Here is a 24,206-nt window from a genome sequence, read left to right on the forward strand (position 1 = left end):
TCAAATTATGTAATTATCACAATATGTAGAGGCATTTTTTGTATTTTAAGCTTAACTCCCTGTTTTAAGGTATCTTATTTGAAAACATAATAATTTAAATCGTCATGATATACGGTAAATAAAAATATTTAATCATGACGTAAATAAATCTGTGAGGAGCTCGCGCACGCGCAGAGTAACACTGACAGCAAGCTGGCTGAAAGCTAGGTAGTAGTAGCTTTACCGTCGCCTTTTCTCAACTAAAAACCGGTTATTTAACTTATGAATTATCATTAATGACCCTCTTTTTAGACCGGAAAAGCAATTCGATATTTTATTTTTTGCTTCAGCTTCTTGTTTTTTCTTGAGGTGATAATATGGCGAAGGAAAACCGTGTTAATATTGAGAAAGTTTTGGAGGTGTTCAATGAACTAGAACAGGTAAAGGTAGCTTTAGCAAACACCTCGACAGCTAACTGCTAAAACAAAAATGTGAAGTTAGTTCTGTATCCAAAGTTAATGAGGATATATAACGCTTACACACTTAAAGCTTTTGCATTTCTGTTATATAATGACAGGTACTTGCAGAGTCTTATTTCAGTTTTTGTCTGGTACTTTACATTTTCTTACAAAAATATACTTGGATAGATGTGCAGAGTTGTTTATCTCGAAGGGCTACGACAGCTAAGCTACTAAAATGTGGAAAGGTAAAATATTTTAAAATATCAACTTTAATTTGAATGAAATTACTTCTAAATAAATACTTCATTAATGTAGGCCAATTGAAATGTCTTAATGAAGTGTACAGATGCATCTTAAATCATCAAAATATCGTAGAAAAATTGATTTTCTATTATAATTTAACCCAAAGTAAAGCTGTTATATAATACAGACTCATTACACACGAAGGAAAACTTTTCAGCCTTTTTATTGTTTTGGTCTAGATGACTTCCAGCTCATAAAAATCAAAATGAAGTATAAAAATAGTAAAATATTGCAGTAGACCAGTCAAAAAGGATTTATAATAACACAGAAATGTCGACCATCTTAAGATTATATTCGTTTTCTCCATGTTGGTCCACTGTGCTTTATCATATTCAGAGTCAAATCAGTCGTCTACCAGGAGATTTTAAAGCACTTAAATGTTACCATCTGCTGTGAAGCTTTATAGAGAGGCTGATTTCCCTTTTCCAGCAGGAGCTGGCACCTGCCCACAGTGAATACAGAACTACCAGGTTTGCTGACTGTGGTATTACTATGCATAGACATCTCACTCGCCTGGCCAGAAGCCCATAAACATTATTAAGATGAGAGACAGCAGAGCCCTCATGACAGAAGGCTGAAGGCTGTTGTCAAAGCAACCTCCAACCAAGTATTCAGTCCATAAATGATAATACTTTTTTCAGTTTTATAAATCCTTTTTGATTGGTCTTATGTAATATCATATATTGAGATACTAGATATTTTATTTTCATGCTGTCAGTTGTGCTCATGAAGAAAAGTAATAAAGAGGCTTGAAATACTTGATTTTATTTGTACTGAATCTAGAAAATATAAGTTTTTGTTTTTGACTAAAGTATGGGAAAAGAACTAAAATACTCAATTTTGATATGCACCTTTATTATCTCAAAGGATTATAGATCAGCAGTCCAGTCGGCAAAGAAAGATATACAACAAATACAAAGAATGAAATATCCTAACTTGTAAACTGCAAAGTTAATTTCAATATATAACTAAAAATAACTAAAATTACTCCTCTTAAACAGAAAGTTACAGAAGTTCACAACAAAAACACTGCTTTAGAGGTCACGCTTGAAGATGCCAATAGACACCTGAAATTTCACAAGACCAAGGAGAAAAGCTTGATTGAAGGTGAGACTTTCCCATCATCTGGAAGCTGATGGTTGTTTTTTTTTCTCATAGTGCTGTTTCAGTATTTCTAAGATTTAAAATCATTATGATACTGGATTCTGTTTCTTTATTTCTAAGATTTAAAGTTATTATGATGCTGGATTCTGTTTCAGTATGTCTCCCTCTGCTGGTGACTTTGCCAAACGACCATTTTCAGACTGTCTAGTTGAAGTGCAGGAAATTGTACCTTTAAAATTTTGAAGCTACATTTCTAGAATGATATGTTTCAGTAATCTTTAAAAGCCCAAATAATATTGACAAGGTAAAAAGAGTTACTGGATGCGTAAACCTTGTGCCACTTATTGAGTGGCATTATACCTATAAATCAGTTTGGGCAATTGTCTAAAGTGGTATTTTTAACATCTGTATTGGCCCTGATTTTCACAGTCATTGTGTCTCTTCTCATTGTTGTTTTCTCTGTACCTGTTGCAGAGCGTGACAGTCTTCTGGCCACAGTGAACTGTCTGCAGCAGACTCTGCAGGAGCAGATGAACCTCAGAGGTAACTTAACTACATCATTACAAAAAATGTCAAATAATTATAGGCCAGTTGTTGTAAATGTCAACCTGAGGTTAACATGTATTATTATTTGAATTTTATAATTTAATCCTCATATTTGGGATCATGAACTGTAAATGACCCAAAAGCATAATGTCTTCATAATTTACGTGTAGTAAATGTTTAAAGTGGTATTGTATTGTGAGCTTGCTGTACTCTTCTGGTTTTAGTGGAGAATGACAGCCTGAAGAGCGGCATGATGGAACTAAAACAACAGAATGAGAGGACAGCACAGGTAAGACAGCAGCTCAGTATCAATTAAGATACACTTCATAGATATCAGTGATTCGTATACACTGGAGCAGCAGTGATATGAATTTTTTTTTTTTCTAATGACAGACTTAGATATCAGCCCCTCTTACTGCTTAGTAATACCTGGACCATCCAGTTTTCTGGTTTTGAAATTCAACAGCAGCAACAGGACAATTTATGTTAACAGTAGATGTGACTTGCTTGTTACTATGTAATTGAAGGATCTGTTGATTTTCTCATTTACTGCCAATATTTTAATTTTCTAAACCACTTTAACCTTAGTAGCAATTCCAAACATTTTCTTATCAGTGAATTCAATTTGTATGTGTGTGGCCTGTTTGTTTTTCTCCAGGCTGGAGAGGCTGAGGTTCAGCGATTGGTTGGTGAAATGAGAGCAGAAGTAGAGAAACACCAGAGGGAGCTAGAGGCTGTGAGGCAGCTGTGCAAGAGCGAGCTGGAGGACGCTCAGAGGGAGGCTTTCAATCAGAGTGAGAACACACAAAACACCGTCCACACTTGGATTATTATTGTTTTAATTGTTTTATACAGTTTATGATGCTTAAATTGCTTTAAAGTATTTTTTTTTGATACTGATATTTATAGTTTAATCCAGGGAGTGCCATCAATGTTTGACTGTGTTGTGCTCCAGTAGAAGACAACAAAGCCTCATATCTTATCATATCGTAGGATGTTATAGAACATCTGATATTTTACATGTACAAAAGTAACTCCCCTGAAACAAAGTGTTTTGATATAAACTTTGATTATTTATCTAAAAATGTGTATTCAACAAATATATGGCATTTTGAACTTTGTTTTTAAGTTGAACATTTTCAAGATAACATAACATAACAAGAACACCTGAAAAGCATCCTAGCAGAAATAAACAGTAACAATTAAGATAAAAATATTTTATGTGTCTGTTGGTGTTTTATCTCCTGTAGTGGAAACTAAAGATGCTGAGGTAAAGAATCTTCTGGAGAAGAAGGAATTAGAACTGGAGGAAATGAGGAAGAAGCTGAAGGAGCAGGAGAGGGAGAAGCAGAGCGAGCTCCTCAAGCTACAGATGGAGGTAAAAATTAAGGTTACACCTTTTGAATTTACTATGTACCATAAAAATGCTAAAGACTGTACCTATCCAGAGTAAAAAGGTCAGATCTCAAGGCTATTATGTGATTTTTGTGTTTGCTAACGATTGATGCTCCCTTCCCTGAAAGAGTAGATGGATAGAAAGTTAACTGAAGACATCAGGGGGTGTTTTGCAAGGTTAAAGGGTTCAATTAAGGCACCACTGTCTGCTGGCAGGAATGGTTAAAATCCAGTAAGCAGAGATGCTTAAATTAGATAGACCTCTGCTTTGCTCTTCAGTAGCTACTTTCGGCTTTTCTCTAAGCTTGTTGCTGTTTGTCTCTGGTGTTTTGACAGTTTGGTGCTAAGTTAGCCAGAGTTCAGAGTACAGCTCAGTTGAGCCAACAGCAGCAACAGCAACAGCACGGCTCCAACCTTCTTCCTCAGAGTGTCTTCAAGAGGGTGAGAAGTCCACACAGATGCTTCTTACATGTACTTTTTTTCAACGTGGATGTTAAAGGTTACAGTACATAACCAATTCAAGTTGAAAATCAGTCATTCTGTTCAAGAGTGAGGATATGATTAAGAAAGTAACTGATATTACTGTCTTCTCTGAAGTTGCAACATGTTTAGGGTTTGTGCTTTAACTTCAGCTGAAAACAATGAAAACTTCATATTATACCTGGACCTCTCGTCCTATATGTTTACAACTTCAACATGTAAATTTACTCTATATGCATGCAGTAGAAAAAAAGACACAGGTATATGCTTCACATAAGGCTGATAATAGGCCGATATGGGAGTGGATTCTATATTACGCCTGCTCATGCATGCAGTAGTAGCATTATTAAATGCAGGATTTAAATGTACAACAGCAAGATGCAGGATGACCAAAGGTAGTTTTTGTAATTTGAAGGCCCCAGGAAGACGGTGATATGAGGACCTTCTTCGTGTAGCTAAATAGCAGGTGGACACCATTTCCTTTCAGATAACGAAGCTAGAGAACTACGGGTCATACCCAGATGGGAAATATAAATACCGGGCAGAACTTCATCAGCTGTTAAAAGAGCATCATAACTCAAATTCACTACATTCTAATATTCGAACATGTGTTTAGGCCAGGTGTAACTGGTCTCCTGCCACAAATCATACATTTTTGTTCACTGTATGCCATTTTAACACGCAATAATCCACCTATTCATTATTTCAATGTGTCTATGGGGATCTTTTGAACCCTACTTTACATTAAAAATACTCTTTTTAAAAATTAAGATAATTGTAGATGTTATCCTCATATTTATTGAACACCTACAATGGCTAGCTATATCTTGAGGCCCTTTGGAGTAAGAGGCCCCAGGCTGTTGCCTATCTTTGCCAAATGGTAAATGAGGATTACAAGGCATATTTATTTACAGAGCCCAATTTATCCCTGAGCTTTTAAAGAGCTTTACAGAGTTGAAAACACTCACGATTATTTATGACATTATAAATGTTAAAAGATATGGCTTTATGGAAAAGTAAGACATTACAATATGAAACATTCATGTTAACAAGCTAGCTAGCAGTTAAGTAGTTGTGTGTCATGTATTTTTTTTTTACTGTATTCCTCTAGCTCAGATCTCAATCACACCTAAGATGAAGCAAAATCTAACCGCACAGCATATTGATATTCATACAAAACAGCCTCTTTAAAACAGGATACAGTAACTTAAATTGTTGTAGAATTATGGTTGTATATGGTTGCTCACAATGACCACAGCATACCTAGACTAGGCTCAAGGTGCACAGGGAACACCATTTGAGAAACACTGGGCTTATGGTGATATCCAATGATAGAAGCCTGGTGTGGAAACCTTTGGGCATGTAAAACGCCCAGTCCAGTTTTTGCCTGGTTATTGTGTGTAGATCTGAGAACTATTCTAGAGTTATCTAGATGTGTCTGCCCAATTGAAGGATTCAAATTAAGTTTGATTTTAGTTGGACTGGCATGTTCCCATGCAAAATGCAATAATTAGACTTTTTCTAACTGCATGTAAATGAATTGCATGTCAAGGCGTCTTTGATTTTCTGCAGAAAAGCATAGTTCGCATTGGCCATGTTGCAGACTGTGACTGATAACTTTGCAATAGGAATTAGCAACTTCAGGTTCAGTTGCAACCTTCCTCCAGCCAGCTGCTTCCTTATTTTAATAAATAACTTCTCATGTCAACTTTGCCAGTAACAATTCTAACTATTGCTGTCAATTGATTAAAAAATGATCGATCAACGATTGACTTTGTAATTATTTAATTTCTTCCCTGTTTCCCATATATTGAGCTGTCTGTAGAGCACTGGTTCCCAATCCGGGGTCCATGACCCCTTTTGGGGTTTCTAAAAGATCTCTGAGGTTATGAATTTAGAACTGCACATATGCTGCGTTCCATGTACCTCGGATGTCGGGATATCAAGGAGCTAATACATGAAGGGACTGCATTACTCTGCATTACTTTTAGGTCATAAGACGATTATTTAATGGGCCTAATTAATGAGTTAAACAGGATATCAGTGAGAGGGCATTTAGCCTATGTTTTTTAATGATGTTTGGGGTATAGCTTATGCACATTGAAATAGCTACTGACTTATATTTCTTTGTATATTATGTCAAATATGGTTTAAGCAGGGTAACAAGCTGTCAAGCCAGTTAAAGCTTCACCCAAATCTGCTTTTCTCTGACTTTATTGCGCATTAATGGAAATAAATTCTAAGTTCAATGCCAATTCACTAATATTCATTGAGGACTGGCTCGAGCAGTGGAAAGTACAAAGACCTCTTGTTGGCATCTGATAACGTGGAGCAGTGTTTCCCAACCATTTTTCCTTAGACACTCCCAGGATCCAGGAGAGAAGAAAAAGTGACGCACTGCCATCAAAACTCAACATAGAACCAATGACGTAGGGCATCTGGGCTGCACAGCTGTTGTTGTTTTTTTTTTTATCTTCGGGTCACATCCTCCTGGCCTTTTATTGTTGCGAACTTCGAGTGAACCTGAGCCCTCATAACTGACTGAAGTAACTCAAATCAGCTAAGTAAGAACCTGCTTTTTGAAAACTGACTAATGAGCTGTAGGCGGGTCATTGACGGATAAGACTTTTCAAAAGGTCAATTTTAAAATATTAAAAATAAGGATATATTTGGCTATTGTTCAAACATTTGGAATGTAGTGTACACATGCATTTATGCGAAAAACTCAAATTAAGAGATTTTAGTGTTTTTAAAGTTGAATTAATAGGACACAGCCTTAAAAAAAGTAATTTGGGGCGACCATGATTTATCTCAAAATTAATATATTTATTTAGCATTACTAACAGTTTAACAAGTATCAGCAATTAAATAAACAGCTTAAGAGGGCCAGGGTTGAGTGCCCTTTCATTTTTTGTAAACCATGATTTTATAAGTTTATTCTATAATAGCAGTGTCTCCCTCGTAATGCAGTTACAATAGCAATTTTTGCTCTAAAACCCATAAAACTGATTTAAAATGTATACAGATAGTATCTACTTAACCATAGTATACCACTGATGAACATTTGAGCCAAAACTGATGGATATTCTGTTTTGACTTTGTACAGTTATTGCCAATTGTTGGTTACCCCACATGACAGATAGTCGCCCCAAATGATGAAAAGGTAGTGAAAAGTCTATTTAAAATGTACACAAAACAGTTCAGACAAAAGTAAACTGAACACACTTTTAATTCAAACAACATTTCAACAATTCAGCATTCAAATATTACAAATGATAAGAAATAATTTAAAAAGTTAAAGTGTAACACACATTATATGTTTCAGGAACTTGTTCAAGAACAAACATTTCACAAATGAAGAAGGGTTAAGTAGCATCACTTTTGTGGACCCTGGTAGTCACACTAGACAGAGATGAACAATTTTGGTCCTGTTCCATCATATCTGTAAGTCCATAGGTTTCTGTGAGAGAGAGCAGCAGACAAGTTCTAGTCAACAACATCAACCATAGAAAATATTGGACTGCTGTTGGACATTCACTGCAACCATGCACCGGCGCATGGAGACGCTGAGCCATGCAGTTATTTGGGTGAAAAAACACCCTTTCCATGCATATTGGCCTTTCTGCATTAAACATCTAATGATGAGGTTGGTAAAAGCACAGTGTTAATAGAGTAAACATCAGTCTACTGTCTGTAAGAGATGATGGAAATGCGACACAGTCTTTAAGATGCACAAACTTTCCAGAGATCAGGAAAAAAATCCACCTCTGTGTAATTATAAAGGTTGATAAATGCATGTAAATAAAGTAGATAAACATTACTTTGACACTGCTGTTACTAAGCCATAACTAGGAGTCAAATCAGACTGAAGCTCTCAGCTGTTTGTGTGAGGCACCGTTGTAAATGATGATGTGACGAGTGTTCTGGTTGTTTTCTTGGACTTTTCCTTTATTAAGGAAGGAAACTTTGTGAAGGTGGTGCTTAAATAAACATGTAATATATTACCATTCCTTCAATTAAACACGCTGTTGCTCCGAGTATTTATCATGGATAGTCAGAATCCATGGAATGCAGGTTGGATTGGACACATCTGCTGCGGTGAACACTCAAGGACCTTCTTTTTTTGCGCTTTATTTTTCAACCACAGGGGTTACCCCTTGGTAAACACCTGAAACAAGATACTGCAAACCATACCTTATAACAGGGCAAAACATGCTAAATAGTGGACCACTCTTTTAAGTTCAAAGTATTACAGAAAAAGTCATTCTTAATCCTACAAACATGACAGTTTGAAATACAAATAAATAAGATATACTGTATGTTACCTAGAGTTTTTTTTTACCTTGCTCTTTTCCTGGCAAGATATTCTGCTCTTGCTGCAGGGTCTGAGGCTCCGCCCACAAGGAGATGAAAACAATATAATGCTGTTTCGTTTTAAAAAAGTTTTCTATAAATACGGAACCACTGAAAACGCTGTAGTATATATGCCAAGCCTGTAATGCTGCCACGGAAATGCACCAAAAGAGAGAAGAAGAAGATCACAGAAAACTGACACAAACTTTCCTCTAGTTGCCCTTCTGGTTTGTCTCCGTGTTGGATATAAGAACATCTGGTGTGTGTGCTTTGCAGTGGTGGTAAAGAAGCATCAGATTTTGCTGTTAAAGCCATAACGAGCTCAGTAGCTCTCTGCAGCACGAACACAACCCTGTAATCCACCATTATTGTTTTGGTCAGACCCGTGCAGGCGTCTTAAGAGAGCTTCGCTATGTGTGATGGAATCGTTTCAAGAGAGATACAGTTGGCTGTTCACACGGAGATGAAACAGTATTCGTTTATGGATTTGTGCACTCAGGGACCTGGTTTCTAAAAGTAGCATTTACAGTCACTCAAAACGCTGTTTTCGTGTGGATGAAATGCCGATACAACAAAAAACTTTGCCGTATACTCCTGAATTGGTCTCCGTGTGGACAGGGCCTGAGTTGAGCTGCTGCCTATAGCAAGCCGTCTTCTCTTTGTTTGTTAATGATGCGATCTAGAAAATAGGTTAAACGAGTTAAACATGACTAATACATGTACAATTACCTTAACAGAATGTCATGCTACACATCTTTTAAAATTTCTCTCATAAGATTGTACAATAATCAAAAATAAATAGTTATTCCTAAATAGGAATGGAAAATGACTGAATTTAGAAAAATATATGTTAAAGTACACAAAGAGTTATGCTTAAACAATGAACTTTATGTATATAAACCATGTATAAAATATAAATATACAGAAACTACAAATACAGGACATATATTATCATTAAAAACACCTAGCAGTGGTTGCCCCACATGATACTTGGTCACCCCACATGATGTTTTCAAGTTCACTCAAATATTACGGGCTAACGGTTAGCTACAGAAACCAAGCTAGCTACTTTTTATGATGTGTCTATATCAAATTTATCATCAAAATAAAGATTTGCAGATCAAACTTATAATTCACACTTTTGGGGTGGTCGCCCCACATGATAGCCAAAAGTGGCCCGTACATTACAGCAGTTAAAAAACAGATTTTTTTGCAAATATGAGAGGGACTTACTAACCTCCCAGATGTTTTGCTGGGTCCCTCACATGTGTCTGGATGATGCAATATCTTGTCCTTGAGGTCGTTTCAAAATAAAAGTCCCAAAATTGTGTTTTCTTGATGGTCGCCCCACATGATATTTCATAAAATGAAAATCTGGGGACAACATTCGTTTTTATATTATGATGGAAATAAATGTGCAAATGCTTCATAATTTTTTCAGTGAATGCAAAACATGTTAGAAATTATGCCAAAGAGGGCAAGGGATATATTTAAATTGATTTAAAGTTATTTTAAACCGGTTGTTCAAATAGAAGTCAAGGGGGGACGGTCGCCCCACATGATGTTTTGACACTTCAGATAGCAGAAAAATGACTAATGACTAATGACTAATAACTAACAAGTTAGAGTGGCTCCATATATGGGAAAGGTACAAGACATACATGTTATCTTTTTATGTATTTTGAGGGTTTTTTAATGGATAAAATTCCGTGGGACAGAAAAAGTGAGCGTCACGTCATTGACCCAGGCCTTGTCCACATGTAGGCATGTAGAGTTTTTCCTCTTCCATTTCCAAAAATTTTCCTGCCCACAAACAGTACTTTCTCAAAAATATCTTCATCAACTTGAAAATGCAAAACACACTGTTGCGTACAGTTAAGAGCACACATTAGCAGTCGCCTATTCTTCACTGTGTGGGCCAAGTGTTAATTTCGTTGACTACAACTATGACTAAAGATGCTCATCAACAGCCTTTTTCCATGAGAAAAACTAGACTAAGACTAGCCAAAAATAGATCCCCTATGACTAAAACTGACTAAAAGTAAGTCTAGTTTTTGTCAAGATGACTAAAACTAGACTAATATGTAATTTAGTTTTTCTTGGACATTCAAAATCCACGATATTTCTTCACTGTGGGTAAATCTGTCAAAATACAAAGCATTTGTATCTCTTCTGCCTTTCAGCTGTAGAAAGCAGGGAGCCCAGGTTTGGCAGAGTGCACATAAAACACTACTATTATTTGTTACCAGATTCAGGCAAGGATATAAATGCTTAGACTAAAAGTAAAGACTAAAATGTGAGTACTTTTACTGGACTAAAACTATAAACGGCAGAAACAACTAAAATGTGGCTAAAACTAAAAGGCATTTAATCTAAAGATTAAGACTGAGAATAAAATTAAAAATAGCTGTCAAAATTAATACTGGTGTGGGCGTAGCAGCTCACTCAGAGACATCAAAGACTTTCTTGCCGATCTCCTTCAATCATCATTTTATTGTCAAAGTTGTCCCACCCACTGGCACAGGTCTTATCCAAAACTGCCAGTATCAACAGCAGGGTTTGTTTCTATGAATTGTTTGAGACAGCACTGACCTCTGTGGTCCATTTGGGCATCTTCATTCATCAACATAGTTGGAGGTCCACTAAGTGTGTAAGTTTAAGCATGTCAAAAGTGCAGTATTGCAACGTTAACACCAGCACAAGTTTGCCAATATCTGCCATCACCATGCAAACGAAAGTGGTAACATTGCACACCAGTGGCATTAAACAGAGGACAAACTGGAGCAAAGTGTGGCATTACAAGCCCCAAACTCTGTTTTCTACATCCACATATACACTGAGTCTCTTACAATCTGCACCATACACACCATACTGTCACTGCAATTCAGTTTTAGTGTGTTAGAAAGGCCAATATGCATAGAAAAAACTTCAAATAATATGATAAATAGTCTAGTCTGAGGTTGCATTGCCCTGCTGAATGAATGTCTGTCTGCATCAGCTTTAAAGTCACTACAACAATGTCTCTAATTATTCTGACATCATTCTCTAACTGGCACAATTTGTAGAATAAGATTTAGAGTAAGTCGGTTTTGTTTTTGTAGGTCATCTGCGTCATGTCTGAGCAATCTGTGCATGTGGTTCTTTGTAGTGCTTCCTTGTTGTGAGCTTTTGTTTGTTTGTGGATTAACTGTGTGTGTGTGTGTATGTGTGTGCTTGTTTGTGTGTCTTCAGAAGCTTCAGTTCTTCCAGGAGGAGAAGAACAGAGAGATTGAGGCCTTGCGTCAGAGAATCAAAGAGCTGGAAGAGAACCAGCGTGCCGGAGGCCACAGTGTTAACTCTCTAAAGAGGAGAAAGGTCCAGTTTGTTTAGATGCTAACGAGCGTCTGACCCGCTTGTTCTGCAGGGGCGTGAGTCATATGATCTTTCAGCAAGAAAGACTCAAGTGTTGTGACATTTCTGCATTTTCATTGTAGTTCTGTTTTGATGCAATTCCTTGGATGTGTTGACTGATGTTACAGAGTTTATAGCACTCAGGCTTTGTTTAATACAGACTCATGTTCAGATCTGCAGCCTCATCACGGCTTGCAGGTGACCGGTGTGCAGAGAGCACATTCTGAACACATGCTGCAGACCGGTGTAAGGCTTTAATCCAATCAGAGGCCGACATGGGAGTGACAGAGGGCGGGGCCGGTGTAGATGTGGGGAGGAGACGCCCTTGGGAGTGAATACAGTAGCTTGAAGGCCAGTCTCATTCAAGGAATAAATCCTTTTAATCTCTTTTCATTCAAGGAATGAAGAGTCTGTTTTACTATTTTATCTTAAATTTATAACCCACTCAGTGTCAAGCTAGGCTCTTCTTCACTACTAAAACTCAAATGTTAAATGTGTTATTTGGCCAAGTTCTTCTCAGAAATATCTTACTACACTTATTGAGCATTCACATGAAAGTCAAGAAAAGCATTTTATTTTAAAATATAAAGCAAAAATTAAGGCCAGCATTGCTAGTTTAAAGTATAGCAAGTATGCCAGTGGATCAGTTAGATAAAAATGACATTTTTTTTTACATAAGTTATCCCACTGACTGGAAAAAAAAACTTTTTAGCATTGCTTGGTTTCCTTTCAGTCCATTACAAGTTCCTTTTTCAGTCCATGTCATAATCTTCAATCCGACTGAAGTTCTGACAAAAAAGGATCCATATACAAAAGTGAAGCTTGATTTGATTTGCATATCTGAAAAAGACTGCAATGAAGCACACACTTATTCCATCCCAACCATTTTTCCTTAAATTATTAATAGTAAATTACAGCATGTAGCTTCCTTGGAAATATAACCTTTACAATAATTAGTTTCTCAGACTTATTCTAATAAATGATAACCAACTATCCATCTTTAAAAAAAACTACACATTTATTACAAATATATCTATCTTAAAAACATCCCTGCTCACATATTAGAACTCTGAATGTTTAAATACTCTATAAGTTTACAGTTGATTAGAACATAATCCAAAATCCATAATCCAATAATCCAAAAATGAACCTATCACTGCTCTCTGTAAGCAACATATGCAATTGAAATGTGACATTTTTGAATAGTCAGAAGCATTACTTTGAGATCGGCAGACTAAAATTTACATATGTCAGAGTTGTCTGCATTTTTTCAGTATAACCTCAAAGTTCTGGTTCTGGTTGGCCTATAAAGAAATAGCAGATTTGATTGGACTCTTGTCTTGCTGTTTTCTGACTGCACTGTCTGCCTGCTGTCCCTGCACTGCTCCTCACTGGGAGAACACACCTGAATGAAAGACACTGTGCCTACCGTTAACCTCATGGTCTTTAATCTCTTTAAGTGTGCTGCTCAGCCAGCCCTTAAAGGGGACAGGGAGCTAATCTCTCTGGGAACATTGAGTAATACCATTGCATAACATATCACCTCCACAAAAGCCAAGAGATCAACCTTTGCTGCATAACACGGCCATGGGTATGATACACTTGTGCTCTACAAACTGAAGCATTCTGTTCATATGCAATGTAGATACAGAGACATGCATGCTATTTTACATCTGTTGCATCCTCCTGGCCTCATTTTTGCCTCCCTGGAAGGATGCTAGCTGCTGAAGTGACTGGGACAGGCCTAAATTGCGACAGGATTAGAAATCATGACACCCTTTATCCTTTGTCACTTGGTGAGGAGGAGGCTGTACACTTGCTTGGTAGCTCAGACACACCCCCCCTTCACCTCTTGTGCCCATCAGTGTACAGTCATTTGTTAGCGGGACAGAGAAGGACACTATGGCAAGGAGTTTTTTCCCACTAGGATCTGACTTTTTGGTGGGATTTTGGATTTTGATTTCAGCATGCGATTCACCAAAGTTGATCTTTCCTGGTCCTGCTGGGCCAGAAGAACAATGTTTTTGTGTCGGTGCTTGCAGTGGATAATACAACTGTGATTTGATGCAGAACATTACCCTCAAAACTTGGTAAGACATGAGATTTTTATGTGTTTAATGCCTTTTGTGTTTGAATTTTCATATCTTATTGCAGAAACTCGCCAGTTTTAAGTGTCTTATTCATTGTATTAGGACTTTGAAATATGTAATAATACTGTATTTTTAAGAATTAGTCATGAATATGTAGATTTTGTCTTAAAAAAGGGTTTTATTTAAGTGAGGGGGATGCAAGTGGGGATTAATTGCTGTATTTGTGTTGTTAAGAAAAACTTTATTGTGTCAAAAGTAAACCTTGACGATTGTATTTACTGACTTTAGGGTTCCATTGAGCAAATATTCATCATTTTTGTTGCAAATGCATCCTTTCTTGATCCATAGATAATCAAATGCATTCACCTCTTCTGCAGAGGTAGAACCTTTAAATGCTTTATAACATTAACAGTTAAATTAAGGACATTAAAAGACAAGTGAGATCAAATTAAGCAATGGAATAAAATGATGATCTATCACCAAATAGTAACAAAAGCTGTTCACCAAGATCAATAAATTGTAAAAAATGCAAGTGCTTTTTTAAAGTCTTGGTGGCAATTTTAAATGGAAATGACTTGCTGCATGTCTAATGGCATTATCTTTATTGTATATATGACCCTATCCTCCCCTGCTGCAGAAATGCCTGGAAGTCAGTACCAAGTGCCAAGCGCCAAAATCCACCACAGTCAGTACAGTCTGACAGACAGCTCTGATTTCGGCCCAGAGGATGAGGATGCTAATGGCCAGCCACGCCTCACACCCCTGCAGAAGCTCACCACTGACCTCTGCAAGGATGAGAAGACCATCAAGGAGCTTATTATTGGCCGCAGGGTGGGCTTCTACAAAGTCCGAGGGGAGATTGGGAGCGGGACCTTCTCCAGGGTCAAAATGGCTTTCAATGCTCTGACCAAAGGTTGGTATATGTGCGCTGTTAACTGTCACTACCATTAAGTTAAATACTCTCATGCCAGTTTTGTTTCACTGTTGGTCAACTTCATTCTCAAAGTGAGAAACTGAACTGTGTAAAGTTAAGGGATGTGCATCAGCCAACAACCATAACGCTTGGCTGGTACAATTGACCTTGGTTTCAAGTGTGAAACCAAGGTCAGACATACACTTTATGGTTCAGCTTGTGTCTGTGTCGTCTTCTGGCTGCATCATTAGCATTGTACTTGCCTAGACACAGTGCTTGTTACTGGACACTGACAGAGACTAGAGAGATCAGGCTGTATACACCTAATGTGTGGGATGTAAACTATATAACTTAGGATATGAAATGCCCCAAGGCTTTAACTAATTACACTTGAGATAGATTCAGTCTAGGGAAGCACCAAAGCATTTGTCTGTAGGGTATCAGCTGATCATTAGTAGTAGTCAGTATCGTCCCTGTGTTCAGCTAGTGGCAAAAAAAATGTGGCATACTTTAAACTAAAATAAGTAATAAAAAAAGACATCCAAATTAGCAATTGGCAATTTTTGTTTCTTTTCCATTGGCATCAGGCCCTGCTTTCCCTATGTGTGCATCTCTAATTCGATCCAAATGCATAATTGGCGTGAAAATCTCAAAAACAATTGTACAAAAACATCAAATTACAACATGTTCAAAACGTTAGAACAATATATTAGAATGGTAATATCAGCAACTCCATAAAATTATTAATGAAAGCCTGAAACTACAGAAAAATTGTGAGAATTCACTGTGTATTAACTTGAAATAATACATTTGTATTAAAATTAAGGTGCATGGACACTGAATATATGAAAAGTAGTTCTTCATGTCAATCCAAGCATCCAAACAACACTTAGTTTGTAATCAAGCACCCACATTAATATTATCTTTACATTAACTTTCCACCTCAGCTTTCACTGATTAAATTTAGGCTTATTATGTTTTGCCTTAATGTTTGTCTGTTGTTGTAGTAAAGTAGTTTTACAGAACCCTCTCATAACACAGATTCCTCTCTTTCTTCTCTCCTTCTCTTAGACAAAGTAGCCATAAAGATCCTGGACAAGACCAGGCTGGACCACCAGGCCCAGCGTCTGCTCTCCAGGGAGATCAGCAGCATGGAGGCCCTCCAGCACCCCAACGTTGTCCGTTTGTACGAGGTGGTGGACACGCCGAGCCGCCTCTACCTGGTGCTGGAGTATGCAGGAGGAGGAGACCTCCACAACAGGATCTGCAATGAGGGAAAACTGTCAGACAACAGCTGCAAGATCACCTTTGCCCAGATCCTGTCTGCCATCAAATACATGGTTAGTAAAGACACATCAAATACTTTTAATCTACACTAGTATAAATGACTGTGAAATCACACTGTTGGATATTTAAGGGAAAATTTGAGAACAGCAAGGGAAATTAAACCAAGGTATGCTTCAACGTGAGTTAAGAGAAACAAAACTGTATTTGATTGATATAATTAGTATATCTCTGGAAAAATGTAAGAAACCACAGAAAAACTCTATTTTTCTGTGTTTATATAATTTAAAGGATAGGGTTTTATCTGAAAAAATACTTTTTTGTTTACAAGATTTCATCCAACTTTCAAGTAAAATATTCTCATTTAGGTTTTTTATTTGCTGACATTGACACCTGGTCAAGTTATTATGAAGACAGTGTATTTTCAGACTGCAAATAATACAACAAAAACAAGCTGTTACCCAGTTTCAATAACATCAATCAACATTTGTTGTAGTAGACCAGATTTTTATGTCAGTTTTCTTACATAATGGCATGTTTTCCATCAGTCCCTCTCAAGGTCGTTATTGGCTATAACCATATCAGTGCCTCATAAGAGGTAAGAGGTGGGTTGGAATTCAGCAGAAACTGGAACAGAATGACTTCCATGCAGGAAGGAAAGCTGATTTAAAGGATATTTCGATTAGTCTTTATTTTTAAAGAGACCATCTGGAGTTAAAATGTTAGTATTCTGTTCTGGTTAGTATGAAAGTAACTGGTGTTCATTCAGTCATTCCTGTTGTCTGCAGTTTTACAATTATGTTACCTTACCTTAATGCTTTCTTGTGTTTTTGTTATTAAAGAAGAAAAAAATCTGGTAGATGAACTGTATTAATCCCTATGAAAATAATGGGGAAAATTTTATTTTTTATAATGAAACAATAGCAGCATTTAAAGGGGACATATTTTAGCCTTTTAAGACAAGTTTATATTGGTCTCAGAGGTCCCCAAAACATGCATGTGAAGTTTATTGCTGAAAAAAACACTCTAGTATAGGATTTTTGCATATCTAAAAGCCCTCTGTTTCAGCCCTGCTCAGAACGAACCGTTTCTGTGTCTGTCTTTAAATGGTAATTAGCTGTCTGACTCTGCCCCTGACCATACCTTTCTCAGGAAATTGATGCAGAACTCCTGATGTTACAGACACTTTTATCCAAAGTTAAGGACCTGTCTGGGATTTGAACCATCAATCTCTCAGTCAGCAGGGTAACCCACTGAGCTATCCAGCATCTCAGCTGGTAGCTGAGAGGATCAGTAGAGGAGGGCAGAACTTTCCTCCAAGCGGGGGAGGGCCAGCCAAACCCTGGGGGTGGGTGCTTACTCCCCATGTGAGGTCACTAGGTGTAAAATCTGAGAATGGCTTGTTTCAGCACACATTTTCTGAAAGGTGGAGAAAGAGAGGGCATGGATTTTTCTGGTACTTGAGGGGACTGTGGACAGGCCAGGGACACATATTTGTGTTAGAAAATCCTGAAAAGGTGATTTTTGCATAATATGTCCACTTTAAAAAAAATAATGAAAAAAGAATCTCTCCCTCTCAAAATGATTTAATTTGAAACTTTATTCACATTCGATTATGATTCGATTTACTGATGATTCTTTAAAATGAAGGACGATTTGGTTTGATCCGATCCAATTTAGTTTAGTTCGATTTGATCAGATGCATATAATTGTGAAATCTATGTAACATTTTGCTTTATAAAACTCAGAAAAAATGGGGGACTCAAGATCATTTCAAAACAGGCTTAGTGTCCTTGAGTTTATTTATAAGAGACCAAATCCCAGGTCTCCAGCACATTCTGCTATTATGTTCATGAACTGAAGTCTTCATCACACACACCTGCCCAGGTGTCTCATTGTAGGAAAAATATAAAAATGAGCATTTACTGGTACATAGATTGTGGCCCTTTCTCTACTTGTAACTTTTCTGGCTTTATTAATCCTGATAATAGAAAAAACTTCAGTTTTAATTTAACTAGTTTAACAATTAAAAGGAGATTTGAATAAAGGGACAGATCTCTGTGTGTTTGCTAGAACAGGAGGATGAGTTAAAATAATATTGTAAAGAGTATAATAAACACCTTGCTACCTCATGTGCATCTACAGCTAACTAACTCTTTTAGAAAAGTTAAAGGTCATTGCGATTGGTGACACTGAGCAAAAGCATGGCGGTACAAGCTGGGGTAACATGCTGCAGCGCTGCAGTGAGCCACTCTCTAAGATTAAAGCCGATGCATTGACCCATTCATGTAACATTTATACCAATCCAGGGCTTCACGGGCAGATGATCTTTGACATACAGATCAGTTAACCGATTCAGATTGGTTTATCTTTACACCACTAAGTAGGATAAAACCAAAAATGATCATTTTATAGATAGACTCAGCTAGCACTGCAAAAAAGATTTACTAAAAAGAGAGAAATGTACAAACTAGCTACATCTCAACTGTTTTCATTAAGTGCACTGTTTTGTCACAACTCGTTGAAATCCATCTGGAAGTTTTTCAAAAACCACAATGAAGGTATCGTGATTCCAGGCTGTGCAATTACATAATTGCATATATAAGGATACAGTTAATTTTGTATGAAGTAGTACTTCAAAAGTTGACAAAATACCAGCAACAGTGCCACTATTGAACTATGTAGAAGTACCTTTATTTTTCAAAACTAACATTATTCTCCACATTTTTCTTGACAATCAAGCGAGAACACCCATGATACCATTTATGTTTTACATCATAATTGCATTATATATAACAGAGAACATCTCAGTGTATCTCACTGGCTCATCTTGTCCCTTTCTCCTCTGATCTAATAAACAAGTTACGTACTTTTCCTTTAGTAGTGTACACATCTTCCTTCATGTTTGTTCATTAGTTATCTGCTATGACTTCCTAGATGGTTAATTTGGTCCATTATGTGAAAGTCTGCACAGTGAGCAGCGGGAGGGACATGACAGGCATCAAGGACTAGAATGTTATGTCCCCATCAAACAGGAGTAGACCGTCTGCTATAAACACATGCCCCTGTATCAGCTGTAGTCTTCTACTTAATCTTTAAAGTTTGATTCAGGACAGAGAGCTCTGTTCAGCATCAGCTTTGGAATAGGGTAAATGTAGCTTGTTTGGACGCCACCACACTACTTAAAAAAAAAAAACAGAGCTTAGCTACTATTTTAGTAGCTAAGCTATTTGATTCAGAAAACAATGGCACTACCACTGAGCTACTGGACATGTATTAAACTACTAATGTTGCTATATGCTGTGATGTTACAGGCCAACACTCTTTATGTCACATATATCTTGTATGTAAGGGCATTTAACACCTGATCTGCCTTTATCAACCAGTAGCTTAACTGTTATACACAGTCCACAATGGAAAATGAGCCTTAGAAGCCTTTAAGGTGAATTCCACTGTGTAGGAACTGAATATTTACATAACCAGTCAACAAGAAGCAGTTTAAGGACAGAGAAGCTATCTGCAGGTTTTTTATAGCAGATACTTGACGTCACAGAAGGAAACTCCTCGGTTTAATCAAATTAAATCATGGCTTCCTTCCATTAATCTTCTTTGTGACTGTGTAAATAGTAGTGACTGTAAAAGAGTCTGCAGCAGGTCAGCAGCGGTTTGTAGGGTGAGAGCTATTAGTGACCGGGTTTAAGTGTTGTCGTAGAAAAACTTGATGCAGGCTAGTTTCTTTTTAGCAGGTAATCAGCCACAGATTTTTGATTATCTTTGGATTATTTTGAGGTTCTTTTTTTTTTTTACCTTGATTGAGCAGGTTAGTAAGGGAGAGACAAGAAATATGAAGAGTGAAGGACCATGCATTAAACGGAGCTGTGATTGGGTCATACCTAGTTGTGCATTAGGGACTGAATCTTCTGTGTATGGGCACCTTTATAACTGAAATAATAGAGCATCCAATCATGTCAAATCTTGTTCAGCTGTCAAAAGATGAAAGTTTTTAATTGTGATAAATCTCAGGAAAAAAAGCAAAAAAAAAAAAAAAAATCAACGGCTTTTCTGTTTTTTCACTTGCAGCACAACATCAACATCATTCATAGGGACCTGAAGGCTGAGAACGTTCTGTTCACCTGCACTGGCTGTGTGAAGGTTGGAGACTTTGGATTCAGCACGAGGGTTTCAAATCGCAACGACACCCTGGACACCTTCTGTGGCTCCCCACCGTACGCCGCCCCCGAGCTCTTCAGGGACGAGTACTACCTAGGCCCTCAGGTAGACGTATGGGCCATGGGGGTCCTGCTTTTCTTCATGGTGACTGGCACTATGCCCTTCCGTGCTGAGACCATGGGGAAGCTACGCCGCTGCATCATTGAAGGCATCTACATCATCCCCCCCTGGGTGCCGGGCCCCTGCCAGAGGCTCATCAAAGGCATCTTGAAGCCAGTCCCTGCCGAGCGCTACGCCATTGACCAGATGCTGGGCTGTGATTGGCTCTTACCTGTGGAGTTTCCCTGGTCCTTAGTGCCTCCTGAGCCTGTGAGCCCCTTGCAGAGCTTGCTGGATCTGGATCGAGGAGATCTAGAGGAGGAGGTGGAGGAGGAGGTCAGGGGCATGATGGAGGAGCTGGGCTTCACCCCAGAGCACCTGGAGAACAATCTGGTCAAGGACAGCCGCAGCCCGCTCACTGGCGTTTATCGAATCCTGCTGCACCGGGCCCAGAAGAGGAGGGGCTGTGACACTCCCCCTGTGGTCAGAGGGATGGTCAGGGACCCCAAGAGGGAGGGGCTCCGGGCCTACAGGGGCCTCAGACACACCTCCAAATTCTGTGTGATATCATAACACAAAGAAGGACACTTAGGCACAGTTTTATACTGACATCTTTTATATCTATAAAACATAACAAGAACTATTTTTCTATATTACGGGAGAGTGACATCTAGCTTCTAATGACTTTTATTAATATTCTAAAACTTTTCATAAATTTGTTATACTGCGCTTCAATGCAACTTTTTGGGCTAGTGTGTGAAATGTGAAAGTGCCTGAAGTTATCTTTAAAACTTATGGAAGTATTGGTTTCAAATACTAACTTGAATAACTTGATATTCACCCTTTAGAGGCCTGAAAACAGAAGAGCACCCACAGAGAAAACTCAAAGTGTAAACATTTTCTTCTAAAAGTCCCCAAGTTTATAAAAAAGAATCCACCAAGCAGCCCTAAGAATGTAGTTTGCTCTCAAAGAAGCCTAAAATTGCAGTGGTTTGCGATTTGTCTTTATGATTTAATTGAATGACTGTGTGAGCTATGATTGTAGCTTTCTTTAGAATGCATATACACAACACATCTCCAAATATTGGACTATTGTTTTTTTTTTTTTTTTTTTTTTTTTTTTTTTTTTGCTGAAACTGCATTTAAAAAGCAAAACTTTTACACTTACTAGGTTTATACGCATACAATATTTCAAGGCTTTTTGTTTTAATCTTCTTGATTACAGTTTAAAGCTCATGAAAATCATAATCCATGACCTCAGCTGTCAAAGGATTACAATTTTTAATCCCAATTATCTGAGAATTTCCCATGTAAATTGCAATTAATTCCCCTTTTCTTGCACTTTGAAATTCCACAATTTTGCTCTAAACACTAGTTTTGTTTTGTTTTTTCAATTTTTTGTGACTTTTTTAACTAAGGGTAGTTGTCTTCCTGCTTTTATTTTGAAAGACAGCTTTGTGTGGATCAAATCTTATGGCATGAGCTAAACTACAGAAAAGAAACTTGTTTGAAAAGAATATAAGGGAACAGAAAAATGTAAAGTTGTCTGCCAGAGTAGAGAGACAGAAGTTGGGATTAAATTTACTGTTTTCTGGTATAAATCTGTGCGTGATTAGGCTTTTGATGACTATTAGGCCACTTTGGCTGATTTGAGAAATGTACCTCACAATGAAAAAAAAAAACACATCATGAGGCTGGCTGTTAACTTTCAGTGAAGACATTGACTAGAATTTGTAAAAGAATAGTTTTTTAAAAAGCCATTAAAATGTATATTCTTTAAAAGAAAAGTTTGGTGATTTTTTTCATTAATAAAGGAGTTTAAAAATCAACAGAGTATAAACACAGAAAAAAGACAATATTGCAAAACATTTAAAAGACAAAAAATATATAAGGATATAAAAGATTTTTTTTTCTAACAATAAAAAAGCAGGGCAAGCAGAGATATGACCCCTAAGTTTGATTTTTAATTGACACAAATAAAGGCTGTAAACAGTTACCTTTTATCAGTCTTGATTGATTTTGTGTTTTTTGTAGCTGGTTGTGATTAATCTCACATTTTTGTCACAATTTGAAATCCCGCCATTTTGCATTCAAACTGCTTTTGTTTCATTTTGATACTTTGTTAGGATAACTAACTTTGGATACAGACATGCTTTTGTTCTGAAGGGCAAGGAACTTTTGGTAAAGAGAAGATATGACTTAACAATGGAAAAAGAAACTTGTTATGGTTTGAAAATGAATGAAGGGAGCATTAAAAGGGTAAATATTTCAATCTCACAAGGTGTAGATGACTTGAATGGTCCACTGAGCTGCCTGAGAGTGAGTTAAAGGAGTGGTGGACTGAATTTAGATCACTGTGGCTGCAGGGAGATGCTGATGTGGAAGAACCAAAAGGGACAAAATGTTTTTGCATGGTTGTTTTTAGCTGTTTTTAGCTTTGCATTTCTCTTAAATGCACATGTACATTTTACTTTTGTCCCTCATGAGCCCACTCTGCTCCTGCAGGAGTCTCTGATTGTTTGCATGAACTAAATAAAGTGGTGCAAAAAAAATCGTGCGTCACGCAGCCTCCTTTATTAGAGCACAGAGCAGGTGGCTGCTGCTGCTGATCTCGCGTCTTTGTGTCCTGTTTACCAAAGTTTCACTAAGTGCATGCGAGTAAACAGCAGTCCCGACAGCAGCTGGCAGGACACCAGATGATACTCGGGACCCCTCATCATCTCCCCAAACCGGTCCAAACCAGCCAGAACCCATCTTAGCTCGCTGCACCCCTCTGGCACTGTAAACTGACTGACCCCCACGACTCCTCCCACTCGAGCCCTGCCCCCGACCCCCACCCTGAGGAAGCGGCAGATGGCGCGGCGTGGCTGCGGAGACATCTGCAGGACAGACAATAGGCGCTCTGTGCGGACCGCTGGAGCTGACAGGCCCAGAGCTGCGCTATTGTGCGCTGCGCCATACACATGCAGATGAGCTCTGCTGGAGGAGGGACAGCACGTTTTTTTTTGTTACAGGGAGCAGATGACAGGCCTTAGCGCCTAACATGCAAATCTGCTGAGTTTTACACTTTTGTCAATTTCATAACCCTCCACCCCCCCCCCACCCTGACCTCTTGGCACCCAAATTAAAAACTCTTATCTTTGCAGAAAGTGAACACACATCACAGAAACATCATGTTTTTGAACTTTTATTTTTCTTTTTCCACTTACAATCTCCAACAATTTGTTGAAATAAGTTTGTTTCCAAGATTTTTTCCATCATGATCCAAACATTATAAATCAGATCTTTTCATTCTATAAGTATCTAAATACAATTCTTTCTTTCTTAGCATTAACTTAATTTAGTCATTTCCTAAAGTGAAACCTTTAGAGAGTTGACTTTCTTTCTTTTTTTTAATTTTAGAATATATGTTTGTCATTGTTAAACTTCTAAAGTGAAACCTTTAGAGAATTAAGACAATTCTGGAAAGTGGGAAACATTTGCGCTGACTGCAACTGTTGTCATGTTGCTCAGCAAAGAAGCCATCTTTAAAAAGTCCTTTTTAAAAACGCCTCTTTCTCAGCACCGCTTCTTCTCCTGCTGCGCGTGCTTCAGGGTGCGACATTTGCTCTGTGGGGGCCACAGGACGCAGAACTCGCT

At 37.7% G+C, this 24,206-nt stretch overlaps 2 protein-coding genes across 2 annotated transcripts; both read left to right on the top strand.

Moving 5' to 3' along the window:
- The first annotated feature begins 266 nt into the window (after positions 1–266).
- LOC121525589 (coiled-coil domain-containing protein 152-like) lies at positions 267–12,308 on the top strand. The gene is made up of 8 exons (XM_041811650.1): positions 267–419; positions 1,745–1,850; positions 2,322–2,390; positions 2,618–2,682; positions 3,052–3,187; positions 3,644–3,771; positions 4,125–4,229; positions 11,853–12,308. Exons 1-8 carry the CDS (start codon positions 357–359, stop codon positions 11,988–11,990), a joined length of 810 nt encoding a protein of 269 aa, XP_041667584.1. The 5' UTR covers positions 267–356; the 3' UTR covers positions 11,991–12,308.
- Positions 12,309–14,713: 2,405 nt separating this feature from the next.
- On the top strand, positions 14,714–21,140 carry nim1kb (NIM1 serine/threonine protein kinase). The gene is made up of 3 exons (XM_041811140.1): positions 14,714–15,014; positions 16,086–16,354; positions 20,379–21,140. Exons 1-3 carry the CDS (start codon positions 14,714–14,716, stop codon positions 21,138–21,140), a joined length of 1,332 nt encoding a protein of 443 aa, XP_041667074.1.
- The last annotated feature ends 3,066 nt before the right edge of the window (positions 21,141–24,206 follow it).

The sequence above is a fragment of the Cheilinus undulatus genome, linkage group 17, assembly GCF_018320785.1.
Source record: "Cheilinus undulatus linkage group 17, ASM1832078v1, whole genome shotgun sequence".
Taxonomy (NCBI): Eukaryota; Metazoa; Chordata; class Actinopteri; order Labriformes; family Labridae; genus Cheilinus; species Cheilinus undulatus.